The 17,668-nt window shown below is 39.7% G+C and overlaps 1 protein-coding gene across 1 annotated transcript in view; it reads right to left on the reverse strand.

The window, feature by feature from the left end:
- Positions 1-1,575: 1,575 nt before the first annotated feature.
- Positions 1,576-17,668, reverse strand: part of LTN1 (listerin E3 ubiquitin protein ligase 1) — a 51,191-nt gene continuing 35,098 nt past the window's right edge. Inside the window, exons 23-30 of the mRNA XM_072398023.1 lie at positions 16,082-16,316; positions 12,377-12,442; positions 9,924-10,110; positions 8,660-8,831; positions 6,387-6,607; positions 5,221-5,415; positions 4,715-4,882; positions 1,576-1,677 (exon numbers count right to left, since the gene is read on the reverse strand). Coding sequence (XP_072254124.1) covers positions 1,615-1,677; positions 4,715-4,882; positions 5,221-5,415; positions 6,387-6,607; positions 8,660-8,831; positions 9,924-10,110; positions 12,377-12,442; positions 16,082-16,316 — 1,307 coding nt within the window. The 3' untranslated portion in view covers positions 1,576-1,614. The remainder of the gene's footprint in view (positions 1,678-4,714; positions 4,883-5,220; positions 5,416-6,386; positions 6,608-8,659; positions 8,832-9,923; positions 10,111-12,376; positions 12,443-16,081; positions 16,317-17,668) is intronic.

Here is a 17,668-nt window from a genome sequence, read left to right on the forward strand (position 1 = left end):
TCTCAAAATGAAATTCAGAGATAAACTAGGTATATATATTTTAAAATAGAGTTGATTGGATTTACTATGAAGCTAAAGGGAAAAGAAAATATAAATAATATTCACATGTATGCTGCTGGAGAATAATTCCATCTCAAAAATTTTCTGTTCTGATAATCTCAATTAAGGATATACCTTTAAATGCTTTTCTAGAGCTGCCCGACTCCCTGGATGGTCTTCCTTGTCCTTTTCGGCTTGCTCCTACTTTCTGCTCATTTAAAAGAGCACTCAACACTAATTTTTTCAAACTTGCCCACCCGTTTTCTTCTGTCTCCTAAAACCCTCACTATTTCTCACCACTACATATCACCCCTCTACTAATAATTGTTACTTCCCACACATCTTAGATAGTCCTCCTGTGTCCCTGTCTGTGTCTGTCAGTCTGTGTCTGTCTGTCTGTATCTATCTGGGGTATCATTTGCTACCCCTTTTTAAATTTCAGCGCTGCATAATATGTTGCGTTATATATATTCCTGTTTAATAATAATAGAAACACTTAAACCTATAACTGATCTATAAACCTTGTTAAACAGGGCTTTCCATTCTTATTGTTCCAGGGCCACTGCAAAACCTGATGGCCACCTGTCCTGGCCCTAATAGGGCACTGACATCATTGAGGACAGAACTTTATTGGAGGATAAAGCAAAGCAGCTCAGAGTTTTTGGACAGCCAGCTGCTAAAAAGGATGAACAAGGTGAACTTTCGGCAGATCTGTCTTATGATTTCTAAAACACAAAACACCCCTCCACATAGGTTAAAGGACAGCTGAATGTGTAGGTTATAAAATACTGATTGCTCTGCATTGGCATCTGAGGTTTAGGAATTGGCATGTAAAACCTTTACTATACAGAAAGATCAATTGTTATAGCACAGCCCATGCACATGACTGCTTGCAGTCCAAAAGTGTAAGGGATCAAATCTAGGTTGTAGACAGGGATTAAAGGGTCTGCTGTACATTGGTTGTTATTCTCCATAAAACAACTGAACTTGACTCCACTAACTTTTCTCATAACTTATTACTGCAGATATTATTTGGTCAAAGGTAAAAAAAGTTTGGATGTTTGCAGTAACAGGTTCAAGTAATGCTTCAATCTACAACGTCATCTTCAACAATTGTTCACTTTTATCTTTGGCACTTCTGCACCTTTGGGATGTAATGGAGTGCAGTTTACGGGCCAGGCTTTGTTATCTGACATCAGTATCTAACCTAGAAAACCCTTATTTGCCTGAATGTGCATAATTTACCACAGACATGCTGCAAAATCTTGCAAAAAAAAAAAACAGTGGAGATTGTTTTAGCCACAACAGGAGTCTAACTCCAAAATAATGACTATGATTTTGAAAAGTGAGGTCCAGCAAGTTCATTAAGGTGTGATAGTCAGATTTCTCTAAATTTTGAACACATAAGAAAAACCAGTGAGCTGCCCCCCCAGATGTTTATGAAAGGTTATTTATTCTACTAAATTGCTTTGAATCCACTGCAATCATTGCAGGATTGTATAATAGCTTCAGAGGTCTCTTCTACCACAAACTCACCTAGTGATGTTGTGAGCTGCATCCGTTGCTTAGCACATTTCAGAAGAAAGTCTCTCTACACAGGGGACATGTGGACTTGTTGCTGGAGGTAAACCATTTGTACTGGAAGAAAGAAGGCAAGAATGAATTTTAATGTTTCAAAGCACTGAAAACGGAGCATGCTGGAAAAGAGCAGTAAATCTCCATCTACAAACACATTTACCCACAAAGAGAATACGATACACTTCACTGACTTCCCCCTGCCGACGTTGTTACATCAGACGTGACTACATGTGGGATGCTGATTAGCGGGTCCCGTGGTATCCAAGCATGGGTAGGTATAAGAGGTAGCGGTTTCTTCCTGTGGCTCTATGAGACCCCTGCTTTTGGGGCTCCTTTGGTGAGGCTCTGCTTGATCTGCTTCTGCTCCATAGTCAAGCATAGTATTTGTCATTTCTGAACTCTTTTGCACATCGCCATTTATCAAAAGCTTTAAAGCGACCAAGAACACTTTTACGGTATAGCTAGGAACCACTGCCACAGTTTGGGACTGGCTGGCTTCTATGCAAGATTAACAGAGCGTCAAGACCTGGATTATCCTGACATTCTGTTAACCTACATTACAGAATATGGAAGAGGTGGCTTAACACAGCAGAGAAGGGGACAAAGCTGCTGTGCAAACCTACTCAAATGGAACAACATGTCACCCTGGTAAAGAAAGTGGAAAGATAACTGATCTACTGACAGAATCAACAGATAAAACAATTACTGTAAAGAAAATAAACTATGGTGCTAATTCTATTGACAGGCTGCATTATACATGATTCACTCATAGTTTAGGCATATGTAAAAATCTGTACAGTTTATGTAGCAAAAGATTGATGATTCTTCTCAGGCAGCTGTTTGATTAATGTATCTCCACCACACTGCACCACACATCTGTGTATTTAGGCCTCCGACACTTACAAATCTGGCCTGTGAAGATTTATTGTATCGGGGAGATTAAAGAGACACCATCACCAATGTATCAACATCCAAGTCTGAACTATTAGTCTTAGGTCAGCCTCTAAGAAAAACAATAAAAAGGGAGATAAATTCCATCTCAGGAAAAATATAATTCATAATCTAATGTATGCCGCAAAGATGTGAAAATGTGTGAGAAAAGAATTCCCTTCTCTGTTAAAAGCCTCATTATTTGTCTGTAAAAGGGAGCTGAAGACAGGTGAAGCTGACATAGCAGTGATGGGTTTAAAAACACATTCCTTTATTAAATTCTAAATGCCCGATCAATGAGATCATTCACAACTATTACCCCCAACAGCAATGTGTTCTGGTGTAGTCATCCATAGAGCATTTTGTGTTTTCCCACGTGACAGCTTTGTAAAGAGCACAATCTATTCTATCATCAGTTCAGTGTCCAGTTTACAATACTGCATAATGTACTGCATTTTTACACTGTGCAAATCATTGCAATGTGCTAGAGTGCATGAATAAAGCACTGCAGGGCATAGAAACAAACACCCTCATGTTAGGCAGTGTTGATACCTTGATAAATGTATTGTTTCATTTTCCCTTACATACTCCTCATGCATTTATTAGTGGCAGGAAGATGGCAGGGAAGCAGACCTCTGCCTTTGCAGGGAAAGCCAGTGTGAACAGCGCTCCTTACTCCGGGGCCGGCGCGAACAGCTCTCCTTACACCCGTGGCCGGCGCAGCTCTCCTTACACCCGTGGCCGGCGCAAACAGCTCTCCTTACACCCGTGGCCGGCGCAAACAGCTCTCCTTACACCCGTGGCCGGCGCGAACAGTTCCCCTTACACCCGTGGCCGGCGCGAACAGCTCTCCTTAGAACTGTGGCCTGCGCGAACAGCTCTCCTTACAACTGTGGCCGGCGCGAACAACTCTCCCTACAACCGCCGTTAGCACGAACAGAGCTTCTTACACCGGTGCCCGGTGGGAATAATAAAGTTTTTTTTACAAGGCTTCAACGTATTCCCTTTTTAGTTGGACCAAAAACTTTACAGCCCCCCCCCCCTTGTAAATCACCCAGAACAATTCTTTTTTCCTCCCCATAGAAAAGAAATTATACTTTAGAATGTGGAAAGCTTGTGCACCTAAGATGAGCTATAGATCAGGAATGCTCAGTGAATGTACTCTGCTAAGGATGTTTTTCTTAGAGATCTGATACCGGGCCCAAAATTAAAAAGTACAGCCAGCGGTAAAACACCTGCAATTGTTTAGGTGGCCTCATGTTTCCTACAAGTGCCAGCCTTTTTCCTGTAAGAGGGAACTGCAAGTACTGTACTGAAGGACTTAACTCAAAAAGATTAAGTAGTATATTGCTGGCTTTAGCTCAAGAAAAATTACCACTGTAACAAAACGTTTCACCCCTCCATTATAAAACACGTGCCCTGTCAAAGTTATCTGGCGCTAGATAGGAGGAAAAACAAAACAGACAGCCTAAAATGACAGATTTCAAAAAGCACATCCTAAAAATATAGTAATTCCGAATAACCCAACTACACAAAGAAATAAATCTTTAGAAAACTGTTTAATGTGGTCAAACTGCAGATTTATTTTGTACAACGCAGTCTTTGGCACTACTACATCTACCATGCAACTGGTTTTAGTAAGTTTTCCTAACGCTGCAATCAATTCTAGTTTAAAAAGTTAGTCTAAAATCTGCCCCTAATATGTAGGATGCCGCAATTGCACTTCTTTTTCTTAGAGCACAAAACATGATATCATCTCAACCCCAACATGACTGAATTGTGCTTGATCTCTAATAATTCAATAACACAGAACAGCGAGAGAAACATGGCTCTGCTTTAGGTGCAAATAGGAAAAGTGCAGACTGCTGTAATAAACACGCTATAACTGGCTTTTCGCTCGTAATTTAACCTACTTGGCCCCACGTGGTCATTTTACTTGTATGCAGTGAGTGATGGGTCTGGTACCTGAATAGGATTGCAAGTAACTGCACATGGTGAATGTAAAAAATGAACTAGTAAGCTTGAATCACCTTGAACACAATCTGAATTGAGATTTTGCGGTTGGCTAGGAGCTCTGACTTTAAATAAAGACAAACATTGTTGCCCACAATGCTTTCATTCCCCCCAGCAGTACACTGGAATAATGTTGTGCAGCTACGGCTCTTACCAGACACTCAGAATGAAACTTCTTCTTGCAAGTCCGGCAGGCTTTCTTTGGTAATGAGTAATTTGAACCATGAATCACAGAGAAGCAGATCATGCAATCTTCAACACCTTCAAACCTCTTGTCCACGTTGTTCTTCCAGAGAGACAGGCCCTCCATTATACTTCCGTTCTGGGAAGCAGAAGCAATTAAATAGGTATTATTCAATTCTTTATTTAGGACTATATATACAAGATGCTTTCATGTAATGTTAAAAATGTTATGTATATTCTAGGATAACATTCATTCTGATCTTTAACGTCCTAAACATCATTCCTCTAGTTGAAAAATTATGTATGTGATAATTTTGTCACATTACAAAACAGGAAGGACAGTAGAGAATAACTGCATGTAGGAAAAACGGAAAGGCAGGGAGGTAAAGAAAATTAAGTAGGTAAAGAATAAAAATTAAAAAGAGTAAATGAAAGCAGAAGCTAGGACTTGATGCAAAAATAACATATTTTACCAACCTGATGCGTAAGGTAAGTGTTCAGTTGCAGCATCCAATTACGCCACTGCTGTACGGCCACGCCTACCCGGCGGCCACTTTCCACAGTGATGGAGCCTAGGGGGTAGTTTTGTGGAAGCTGGATAATGAGCTCTATGCAGATGTCATCAATAGAATAAGTGGCTATTACTTCTCGGGTGGTAGGACGAGCCTTCACCTTAACAAGTGTAAAAAGGTCCAAGGTTTTGTGATTTATAACAGAAGAAAAATCTTAAGCCCAACTAAATCTTCAGTTGCACAAGACAAATTAATAACAGACTTGTTTATTGGTGTCAACAAATCTTTTAACTTAACTTTATATTCAGAAAAAACCCTATCGTGTGGCTGTGCATTTAGGTACAAAACTAGGACCTTTCATGCTTTTTTTTTTCCCGTTAATGGATTGTGGTCAGACAATTGCTCACCACCTACCTCCTGTAACTACAAATTCCACCTCACTTCATACACATGGTTTTCACTGTAATGCAAAGATGCTGGATAACACAGCCCGACATCTCTTGTTCTTCTATCTTTGGGTGTTATATGATCACATCTGAATGACCCTCTCACCAGATGAATTTAGAGATGAGCTGTAACGCTGTGTGCAGGCATATTTGGCCTATGAATCAGACTCACTAAGGACTAATGAGCTGTAATGCATTTTTAGTCTTTTGGTAAGTATATGTAAGAGGGCAATCAAAGGTCTTCCCAATGAAATTTATAATCTATTTGGCATATGCATGTGGTGTTGAATTAAGTTCCAGGTTCAAACTAGCCAAGACATTACCTGCACGGAACTTGTACCTCCACCCATTTTACAATAACAAATTGGCCTTAGCCTATGTTAGGAACATTAGAATATGAGTCCCTCAGGGAAACAAAGACATGACTATAGACTGTAAAGTGATGCATTTGTTGGTGCCCAATAATAACTATAGCATCCTTTCAAATAACCTCCCTAGGTAACCTCAAGGAGTTATGTTGAAAATGCACATTTTCTGTCTGTTTCACCTGCTCTACCCTCAGCACATTCCCTTCTGTACATGAGATGTTATTAAAAGAAACAGAGTGGGCTCATTGCACTCATATGTCCAATTCATTAGTAAAATGCAACTATTTGTATAAAGGTATTCCTGTACCCCAACTTACTGTCATGCCATCAAAGACTTGAGTACTGGACTGTACAGAGGTAATTTCCTGGGAAGACAGCACTCCACTGACATATTTTGTTGTGAATTTGTCCACCACACTGAAAATCCTTTTCTCACAACCATTCCACCATAGTCGGACCATGGCAGGCAAATCCTTCAGTGTGATATGATAAACGCTGCAGGCCAGATGAGGGATCTCCCAATGCAAGGAGGAGGAATCTAGGAAATAGGAAAACATTCATTAGCTCTCTAAATGCATTTATTGTCTAACTGCCTATTTTCTCCACTCCATTCCTGGTAACCGTTCAGTAGTAACCCAATCAGAACTCTACACCTCACATTGACCTCAATGATGTAGACAGAGACAAACTAAAGCAAGAAAACCACAGTAATAAAACATTTAAGGTAGCAAACATTCGAAAGATTTCGACACATTGCAGTCTCCAATTTGCAAAGTCCAGTGAACGCCAAACAGAATAACTATAAGACAACTGTTATAGAATAATTTCACTGCACAATAAAATAAACAATGAAATTAGTATGTAATGTGGACTCTTTGTACCAGCAGTGGAGTCCTCTTGGAATACATGCACATGTCAGATTACCGTCGATCTGTACAATGGGATGGGGAGGGGGGAGGACAAGAGAGCAGCACACCATGGTGTTTTCCTTTACAGAAATGCACAATGATCGTTCTTGATTAGTCATTCATCCGCCCTGGCAAACTGATGGGTGTCGGGGGAACTCTGTACATTGCCAGATTTTTTGCTTGAAATCAGCATGGTTGTGCTTCTCAGGTGAAAATCATCTGAACAGACTGCAGTAGTGGTATCAATGCAAGGGGACAATAGAGAATCAGCTAATGGTTCATACGCAGCACTGAATAAGCAGCTTGCAGCACCTTTTAAACGGTGCTGTAAAGAAGGGGTTCATGAGGGATGGTATGGAAAGGGGGTTTGCATGAAGCTTGGCTTTAAACTACCTGGACCTACCAAAATGCTAAATACACAGACAGCAACATACTGTACATAAGACCTGTTTAAGCAGTCAAAAGATTTGTATTTCTGCCCATCCAGTGGTGGTACATAAATAGTTTTGTCACAAAGTACAGCACTGTCTAAAGGGGCTGAAGATCCTATTTTTCTCTTCTGCAGTTCAATAACTTTTCCAGGTCTTGTCCTTGCCCAACTAGTTAAGGAGATGTAGTTGAATGGCAAACTTAATCCATTATCATCATGCTCTCTGCTCCTATCAGCATTCTCCTTTGAAACCAGCACAATCGATTGGCTCCTTGTGGTGCTTCTCTTGTCTCTAGGCTAAATATGGCTGCACAGAAATTGCAAGAGGCCGATAGTATTTAAATATTTACACTGGGTGCATTTAAGCTGCAATAATTTGTGTCTTTTATATCTGCCTGGAGTTGTGCTTCAACCGATAATCTGGTAAACAGACACAAGCTGCAAGATCCAGTCTTATCATGTGATGCAGACAAGAACCCGTCATGGGAATTTTCTATCATGATAAACACTCCTTACCGGATCCACCTCTTATCTCCCATCTAGACAACACTTTACTACTCTCTCATCACTCGTTAACTTCTCACCGTCACATTTGTCAGACTGTCTAGGCCTGTGTTGTCATAATTTTAGCTCCTGACAAAAAGACATTTTTCCCGTTAAAGCAAACAAGAATCTGATGATTACTTCTTGGCTGATAACGGGTTTGTTATCAGCATTATTCAATTGGCTCGGCAATGACATGTATTTGGACAAAAAATGAATCGCCACACCACTGTGTTTAATTCTAAATAAACATAATCGGTAACCTTTGACGATTTACATAAATATCTGTCCGCGGTTTAAGATATAATGATATTATCTCAATAACATAATGATGACATTCGTGGAGAAGTTTATGGAACATTACAGGCAACTTTCAGGACCCAAATCATTTTTGGAAACATTTTCCTGGGTCTACACCCTTAAAGCTACATTTTAAACAAATGTCAAGGCTAAAATACACACACACACACACACATACTTGGATGTGCTCTGCCTTATCCACACAGCAAGGAATAAAAACAAGTCCCTTTATTGTACATGAAGTGGTCATATGGCATGTATGTATTTATTTTACATGACATCTATGTATTTATTTAAACTGTGGTCTTTTGCTTTAGATTTATTAATTTACAAAGTGTTTCATGGAGATTTAGCTATAAGAACAATAAACTTTAGAAGTGTGTATTCCTGCAAGTTCAGCTCAACTCACCTTTTACATTTAAAGTTAATTGCTCAGTGAAGAAGGTTTTAGGGTCCTTACAAGTTGCATCGCTCAACTGTCCAGGAAGAACTGGTGTATGAGGCATGAGCTTGAACAGGTTGTAAAGCAGTTTATTTAGGCTTTTGGTCTTCCTCAGATACTGGGAGTAGAGTGCTCGAAGCTGGTGAGGAAAAGATGATAGAATTTGTGTCATATAAAGTAAGTCCCCACCCTCAAAAAAAAAAAAAATGATTAAATCTATTCGTAAATGCAGTAATTAATAATATTACCTAGTACAATAGAACCTTGTTTATCCGGCACCCACAGGGAATGGCCCATAAGTGTAGTTTCTGGTAACTGAGGTTTATTCGTTTTTCCTTTTCTCAGCCATTCAGCACTAGACTTGAATGTTCCCATTCACCTCTAGTAGTGAATGGCTGAGAAAAGGGAAACCCTGATGACACTTGAGCCGTCATCAGGGGTTTCCCTTTTCTCAGCCAATCATGGAGCAGAGCAATCAGCGGAGCTCTGGTATGCCACTCTGCTTTCTTGATTGCTCCTGCAGCCCTAGCAAACTTTCTGGTTATCTGACTTCCGGATAACCGGGGTTCTACTGTATTTTAAAAAGCGCTGACATATTAAGCAGCACTTTACAAAATCTATAAACATGTCACCAGGTATGTGACTAATGTCACATAATGTCTCTACCATAGGCATACGTCAAACACAGTCTAAGTTCATTTTGCCCAAGGGGGGCCAATTAATCTAACTGCATGTTTTTGGAATTTGGTAGTAACCCACACAAATACAGGGAGAACCTGCAAACTCCATGCAGATAGTGCCCTGCCCAAAAGTCAAACCTGGGACCTGGCGCTGCAAAGGCAAGATTGCTAACCACCGAGCCATTGTTCAAGTATGTAAATGCTTCAGTATGATTGTATAACTATACATTGCAAAGACCTCTTGGTATTCACATTATTTAGGTAGGCCCTCGCAACCCTTAGTTTCAGTAAATCTAAAGTAGATTGAACAGTTGTAAAAATCATAATTTGTAAACCCAGTGTCAAGTTTCAGGTTTGAGTAAGATGACCTAAAATGTGTTTGTTAGAGTTACGTGCAAGAATGAGGTTTGATAGTAAATAATCTAGAAGTACATTATACTCCCAATAAGGCACGTTTATGTCTTAAATCTGATAGCAAAGCACATACCAGAGGATAAACACAATATGCTACTAATAATGAAAAGGCAATAAAGACAGGAATAATAACATACTTGAGATGATGCAGCCTTGAAGAACGTTAATATTAGTTTCCATGTCAGGAGATATCCCAGAACAAAGCAATACTCTTCCTTTAATGGCTGAATAGCTGCAAACTCTCCCACTTGAATTCCACGAAGAATATTTTCTACTAAATCCTCTTGGACAGCCAGGACAGACATAAGAGCCGCAGGGGGAGACCTAAAAACAAGCATCAGGAGAGTGAGCAGAAAAGAGACTCTGATCTTTACTACGGACTTTACGTAGAACTCAAGGAAGGTCCAGTAAAAGTAGAATTGTTGACGATAGAAACAAAGACAACTTGGCTGCATTATTATAAAGAATTTATGGGTTTATGGAGTGCACCATGTGCATACTCGGACATCAAACATTATATGGAACAAACATGGCCACAGCCCGAATTGCACCCCTTTTTGTAAGGGTCGTCCAGTTCAAAATCTGTAGATTACCATTGCTCTGTACAGGAGTAACAATAAACAAAGAACCCTTCAGAAAATAGCAGCAGTGCAAGCTTCTATTTCTAGGAATACAGTTTTCTTGTCAGCACTGGTCACTAACCATTGTGACCCACACTTAGGCTGCATACACACGTGCAATAACACACGTGCAATAACAACAAAAGACTGCATGATGCATGAACGAGCGCTGTACATACAGCACCGTTCTGCTCTATGGGTTCTCGTCCGATATCAGCCCTGAGGCGATTATCGAACATGAATCATCTGACATGTGTACGTAGCCTTACTGGTTCACAATATTTCGATCACAATGATCACATGGGTTGGTGATACACCTTAAAAAAGCTACTTTTAGCACCTTACAAAAAAAGGTAAACCTGGAATGGATCTGGTGCAGGATTCAAAAAGTTTGCTAGCAAATAGCAAATGACTTTGAAAAATCCATTCCAGGTTTGCTGGATCACCCAGCTTCAGTGATGAAAATGTATCCTCTTCAGCCTTGGAAAGCTTTAATAAATCATGCCTATAGTGTCGGAAAGAAATTTTTCAAGCCTAGGTGTTGTAAATTGACGGATGGAAGGAGCTTTGGTCCATTTGCCAAGACGCAGGTAACATCCTGGTGTGACATCACTAGGGCCTAGGCAAACAGACTGCAATGTATTTTTTCTAACCTACCAGTAAAACATCACACAGCCATCAAATAGGGGGTTAGTTCTATTTTCATAAAAACTCCAGATAAAAAAAAAAATGACACTTTTCGGCTTTTAATGAAAACCTGGTCCATGTGGCAATTTCATAGATTTTTAAAGCACCCCAAGTTTATTTTTTATTGCATGTTTCTCTAGAGAAAAAACTCTAAATTAGTAAATTTTGGGAAATAAAGGAGTTACGCGTCATCTCAAACTATATGGAAATCCCGGGACTGATTTTCCTTCTGTGGTTGATGGTGATCAGAGGAACAACACTCTGGCACCTTGTATCGATGAAGAAGAAATTCCATATAGTTAACAGGAACACACTGGGAACATAACCACATGCAATAAACGCCTTTCACGTATACTTAATCAAAACCAAATTATTTATCTTATTTTAGGTATTCATTTACTTTTGCTGCTGCGTTTTAGGCCAATGTTTTTCCCCCAACTACATCATCCACCAATTCACAGTACAAGGTGACACATCATTCATTTCCAGTGCCAATACTCATCTATGAGTCACAGTTCAGTGGGGATGTTCCTTGGGAAAGCACATCAACCGTAACAAAAAGGAGCAAACTCATCAATTTGTCTGGCCCAATTTTTTTTTTGTTTCCAGCACTGGTTTAGCTTTTCTTTCCTTTATATCTTTATAAAAAACTCCCTAAATCCCCTACACAACAGAAATCAGGCTGAGAGTTCAAGATCCATTATGGTGTGCCAATCAAGCTGCACTGCATACTCTCTATGACAATGGTCTCCAGTTAAAAATAGAAAAATAAAGTGGCAAACAGACAGCAAAAAATCCAATGAATCTAACCCTTCCTGACATTATCCAAATCTGAAAGAGAAAACGGTGTAACTACCTAAATTTGACATTGTATGTGGAGTTCAGCAAAGATTCAATGTACATTCCTGCGTAATATGTTGGCGTTTATTATTAATAATAATAACAATGATGATGCTGTGTTAATAAATGAACAAGGGGCATAAGTGTCAGATGGTATCATCAGTCTGCATGTTTTATTTGCACTTGTCTTGTCACTGGTTGGGAAGGGAGCAGATCCTTATGTGTTGCTTTACTCTACAGGTTTCTTGTCCTGGACTAGATCTATCCCAGGTTCAACCATGGTAATTTATCTTCTCCAGTTTTAATCAATCTGGCCCAATGATCCTAAACATAGATAGCCATTTTGGGAGGACTGACTTAATAATCCAAGGTCATAAATCTCACTTGGTTGTTCCAAAATATGGCTAGACTAGGAAAACAATACAAATAAATTATAGACTTACAAAACAGGTTCCTCCTCTTCGTCAGATTTGAGGTCTTCATCAAACGCAGGCAAATCGACCATAATCCTACAATTAAACACATACAACTTTGTTATATCTGCTCACATCTCACATACCAATAATCAGTAAAATTTTAAAACACATGTGTAAGGTCTATTTAATCACTGTGCTAAAGCAGAGCTTTTCTGAATCTAGCAGTTAGTGATCTCTATTGGTCTATTATCTCTTTTTAGTCTCATCAATATTTGCTAAAATAAATGCCAATGCTCTGAGCGACTAATAACAGGAGTTTAACCATGAGTTTGGCCAATCAACAGAAGATGACAGAGTCTCATTAATTGCTATATACACCAGATCACATTTCACCTGCCTCTCCAGCTTTCCCCAAAACCCATCCTTTTGTGTCCACTTCTGCAGCATAACGGGTATATGGAAACATTCGTCATACATCCATGCAGTACTTGGGCCATTTGCCAGCCTTAAGCCGGACCACACGATGGAGGACACAACGTCACTCTGAGATCTGACCCCAGACACAAGGGTGTAGGGGTGAACGTGTGTAAGCTTTACACGGACAATGTCACACTAAGAGGAAAAGGCGGCAAGGTCTCTTTAATTCTGGTTCAGCAAGAGTGTCACCATAATAGTCAGGTTCCTAGTGGTGAGGACAAAATAATCCTATGTCAATATACACACACGTCTTTTTTTCACCTGATAAACAGCTGGGCTCGTTTCGGGCGGGAATCTGATATGTACAAAGGTTGCCTGACATCATTCATGGATCCGTCCTCACAGATCCATGAACCACAGACAATGGACGACCACAGTTAAGTGAAGGAAAGAAAATAGTGGGGTGCCACTGGCTCTTCTTCTCCCTCCTCTCTCCATAGAACAGAATGGCGCTGTATATACAGTACTCGTTAGTTCATCTTTCAATCTTCATGCAGGAGATGATCGTTCCCATCAACAATAAGTGAGCACACAGTGCTTAACCCAAAAGTTGAGTGTGAAGAAATTGTAGGTGGGTGGCAGCCCCTGTTCTGTGACCCCACTTATCAGTAACCACACAAAAACAGCCGGGTGGTTGCTATAAAGTGCCAGGTGGTGTACCCAGCTTAAAAGAACTTGGGAGAACACTGGCGTGTGTACGAAGCCTATGTAACTCTTTCAATATAGGCTTGGATCTAGATGCCTCAATGGGAAATGTACAGGAGAAGAAGCCCCATGTGCCACCCATGCTTGCAATGCCGCTGCTAGCAGTCAAATCTGATGCATACACTGAAAAAGAAAAATCTTTTTTATCCAACATTACAACATCATTTTCCTTTATAGCATAATAAAACATTCATCACAGCTTTACTGATCTTCGTTATGACAGAAGAAGATCCCATGGATTGTGCGGCATTACCAGTCATAGAGCGTTCCCCCATAAACAGAAACTAATGTCAGGTAAATTTATATCTTTGAAGTGGAGATTTTCCCACAGGGATCCCCAGTAACATGTGTTGCCAGTTTCCTACAGCTGTATACAATTTCCATATTTCTTTCAACAATCATCACGCTCTGTCAGGATGGTATATATTTGATCTGTGCCCGGTAATACATTTTTATGTAATCATTGCACCCAAAAAATCAATGAAGTAATCATTTTTACTCTCTATAATACAATAGTTCATACAACAGCCATCATGATAAAAGATGGGTTGTAGACATCTACCCTAATGCGTGTGCACAGTACTAAATCTACTATTGCAGAAGGACTTTAAAGGGAACCTTTCATTAACTATATGGAATCTGCAGCCAAGTGACTTTGCCAGTGAGGTTGTAGCCAGGTGAGAGGTTGTAGCAGGGTATGGTCTATCATTTATACTTGTGAACACAGCCAGTAGATGCACAGGTATAAAGATTTTTCATGATTGTGCTATCTTTGAGCCATTGTGCCTAATTTATTAAAGCTCTCCAAGGCTGGAGAAGATAGACTAATATGAGAGACTAATATGAGAGAACCTGGATGACTAAACAAACCTGAAACAGATTTTGCTATTTGCTATTAGTTGGCAAATGTTTGCTTTAAAAAAAAAGCGCCCTATTTTAATTTTAAAATTAGGATATCCATGCGCTAATGTGCACATATCGACTACTGCTTCGGGTGCATATGCTCAAGCCCACCCCTCTGCCCCTACACATACCTTCATATCAGTGGCAACAGAGGGAGCACGACATAGGAATGGGTCAATAGTTTGGGGTAAAGAGCCTAGGTGGAACCTATAATTAATATTCACCAAAAGCATCCATGATCCTATACTGCCTAATTTTCCCATCTGCCTTTAAACTCTGGGCATGATAATTTATTTCCTTTAAATGTGTTAAGTCTTTTTTATTGCTGTAAAAGTATTTTCTGCTTTCATCAAAGTGCTGCAAAGAAATTCTTTTAATATTCTTCCAAGAACATAAGCACTGCAGGTTTTACAGATAGCCCTGCAGTTATGCGAGACCCACCCACCTCTCTTTTTTGTCCATTTATAAAATGCAGCCTGTTGTGAAAACTGTACTATTCCAGGCAATTAAAAGAATTCTGAACTGTTTTTTTAGCAGTAGTAATATGGCAGCCATTAATTATTGAGAAGTTTGGTATACAGGAGACTTTAGCTGTACTGCTAAACTCCAGTCTAAACAAATACCAAAATAGGGTACTATATGAACCAAAAGCCTAACTTAGAAATCATAAAAAGCCTTCATCTTCCCTGAGTGAGTCAGAGGACAACCAAACATAGGCAATGCTGTCAATTCCTTTTCCACTATATAACCCATGCATGCAGTATCTTCAGAGTAAACCCTGAAGATATTCACCTGTCCCTGTTACATTGCGGGCACTGTCATCTTTTCCCCTCCTTTCCAATTTTCAACTATCTTGACTGGCCAACCCGAGATACCATAACTCCCACGCAGGCGTGCGGGAGTTTATTCAGTACCAGCAAGCAAGTGAAACTGGGATTGCCAGATTTCCCTGTCAACAAACATTGAGCTGCACATGCACAGCTCAGTGAATTTTGATCAGGAAGGTAAGAATACCTATTGAGAAGGGACATTACATATTGAGAAGGACCCGTCTGGCACTAAATTTTAATGCGGAGTTCTGAAATCGTACATCTATAAAACAGTAAAGGCCTGAGTACGTTACAGCAAAGGTAAAGAAAAATCTTACATTAGTAAATTATTTTGCCCGGAGTTGGGCTTTGTCTTACAGCTTTTCACACCTCAAACATTTTCATGCTGCAAAATCCACTTCTATGTTAAGTCAATTTTAGTTTTTATGGGCTACTAGCAAAACAAACGTACCACTCAAAGTGTTATGTTTAGTTTTTAACTGCACTGAGCATTATTACCGACGACAATTAAAGCCTTGTTCAAAAGTAAGACTGGAGTACATGTCTGTAACTAAAATGAATTATCCAATGCCTTCCCTAGGGATGAATAAATGTCAGAGCTTTAGGCATTGCATCTTCTCTTACAAAATCTTCTTGTCAAAAGACACCACTGGAGTAAAAATCACTGTATAAAATATTTTAGATAAGGATGGCTGTGATGTCATCAGTGAGGAATTAAAGAAAGATGGCATGGTAACTAAACAAACACATAGCAGGGGGAACAAAACAAATCACACTTTGAGTAAGAGGGGAAAAAGGGAATATCTTATGTCCTTACTTTTTCAGCATATGGTAAACTGTGATTTGTACGGCTCTCTCCCGATGCAGCAGGAGAGGAGCCAGGGTATTTAGCAAGCTCTGCAAGCTGTCAGGGAGGTTGGTCTTCTGTCCAGCGACAAACTTGGCTGGGAGTTTGTGGTCCAGCAGCTGTTCTTTTGAAATATAACGCAGAGCTTCACCGAGCGACTGCAACACAGGGCTCTGATAAGACATCTCTGAAGCCTTGCTCTCCCCTGCACAGAGTAAACAGAAGGGAAGAAAAGGGGTACAGATTATTTCGAGAAGGAAAATTCCATAGATGTGCAGGCATTTTTTACATTTTGGAAACCATTCTTTATTGTAGCCTTTAAATTAGTGCAAAGACTTATTTATGAAGATAATGGATGGTGATCATGCGAAGCAAAGTAAAATATTTAGGTTTGTATAGAAACACTGAGAAAAGTATCAATAAATCAACAAAAATTACCTTTATGAGTGAGCTTTTAATGTATAATGCTGGCAGTGTTACTTACATTTGTATTAAGTTTAGAGAGAAAGATCAGTTAAGTTTGTCTATCCTCAGAAATGGGAGGGCATTAAGAAGATCAGAGCACTAAAAGATCTTTGCTACAAAAGTTCTTTCCAAAAGCATTTATGCCCGCCTTACCCAAACATGAATGTTAATGAAAAGATCTCCCATAATAAAATTCTTTTGTTGGCTGGGTCTGGACAGACACCCTCAGATGTGGTCTTACACCACGGAAACAAATAGCAGCTGTTCATCAAAATCTATTTCCGTTTATTGATAATCTCAAGGAGAACATTAGGCAGAAAGTTTCAGGATGACAAGATGTTCATACAAATAGGTGCCTACTTATAAAAGGATGGAGGGGGCAGGCTGTTGCCTGAAAAAAATGCAGCAATCAGAAAAAAAACAGTAACAATCTGTTATGTATTCACCAATTCTTTAAAAACAGGCCCCATACAGTTGTTTCGGGATTAGTTTAATATTGCTCACTTTGGGCAGCATTCATTTTACATCCAAGAGTAGCTTGCAAGTTTTTACAGATTTAAAAGAACAATGGGACATAGAAGCATGATGTAACCGTACTCAGGTACCATTATCTGCTGCATTTTCCATACATTAGGATGCTCTGCTCATATAAATGTGCATTTTTTTATTATAAAATAGTGAGGGAGTAGAGAAAACCAGAAGGTGCAGTTGGCAGTATAATTAAAGGAGTTTGCAGATTCCTCCCACATTCCCACATGCAGTTAGGTTAATTGGCTTCCCCCAAACATTGACCTTGGTGTTAATGACATATGGCTATGGTAGGGACATTAGATTGTGAGCCCCTTTGAGGGACAGCTAGTGACATGACTATGGAGTTTGTAAAGCGCTGCATGATATGATGGCCCTATATAAATACCATGTAATAATATTAATGCCTAGGCAGAGAGCTTTTCATAGCCTTGGGTGGTACAGTCTCCTGTCCAATCTCAGGGTATTGCCTTAAATAAAGCTATGAAGACTCCCTATGAAGATGTAGCCAAATCTGAAGAAGATTTTGGCACAAGGAAAGCATCCAGTGGAGGAGACTTCAGC

This window comes from Pyxicephalus adspersus, chromosome 1, assembly GCF_032062135.1.
Source record: "Pyxicephalus adspersus chromosome 1, UCB_Pads_2.0, whole genome shotgun sequence".
NCBI lineage: Eukaryota > Metazoa > Chordata > Amphibia > Anura > Pyxicephalidae > Pyxicephalus > Pyxicephalus adspersus.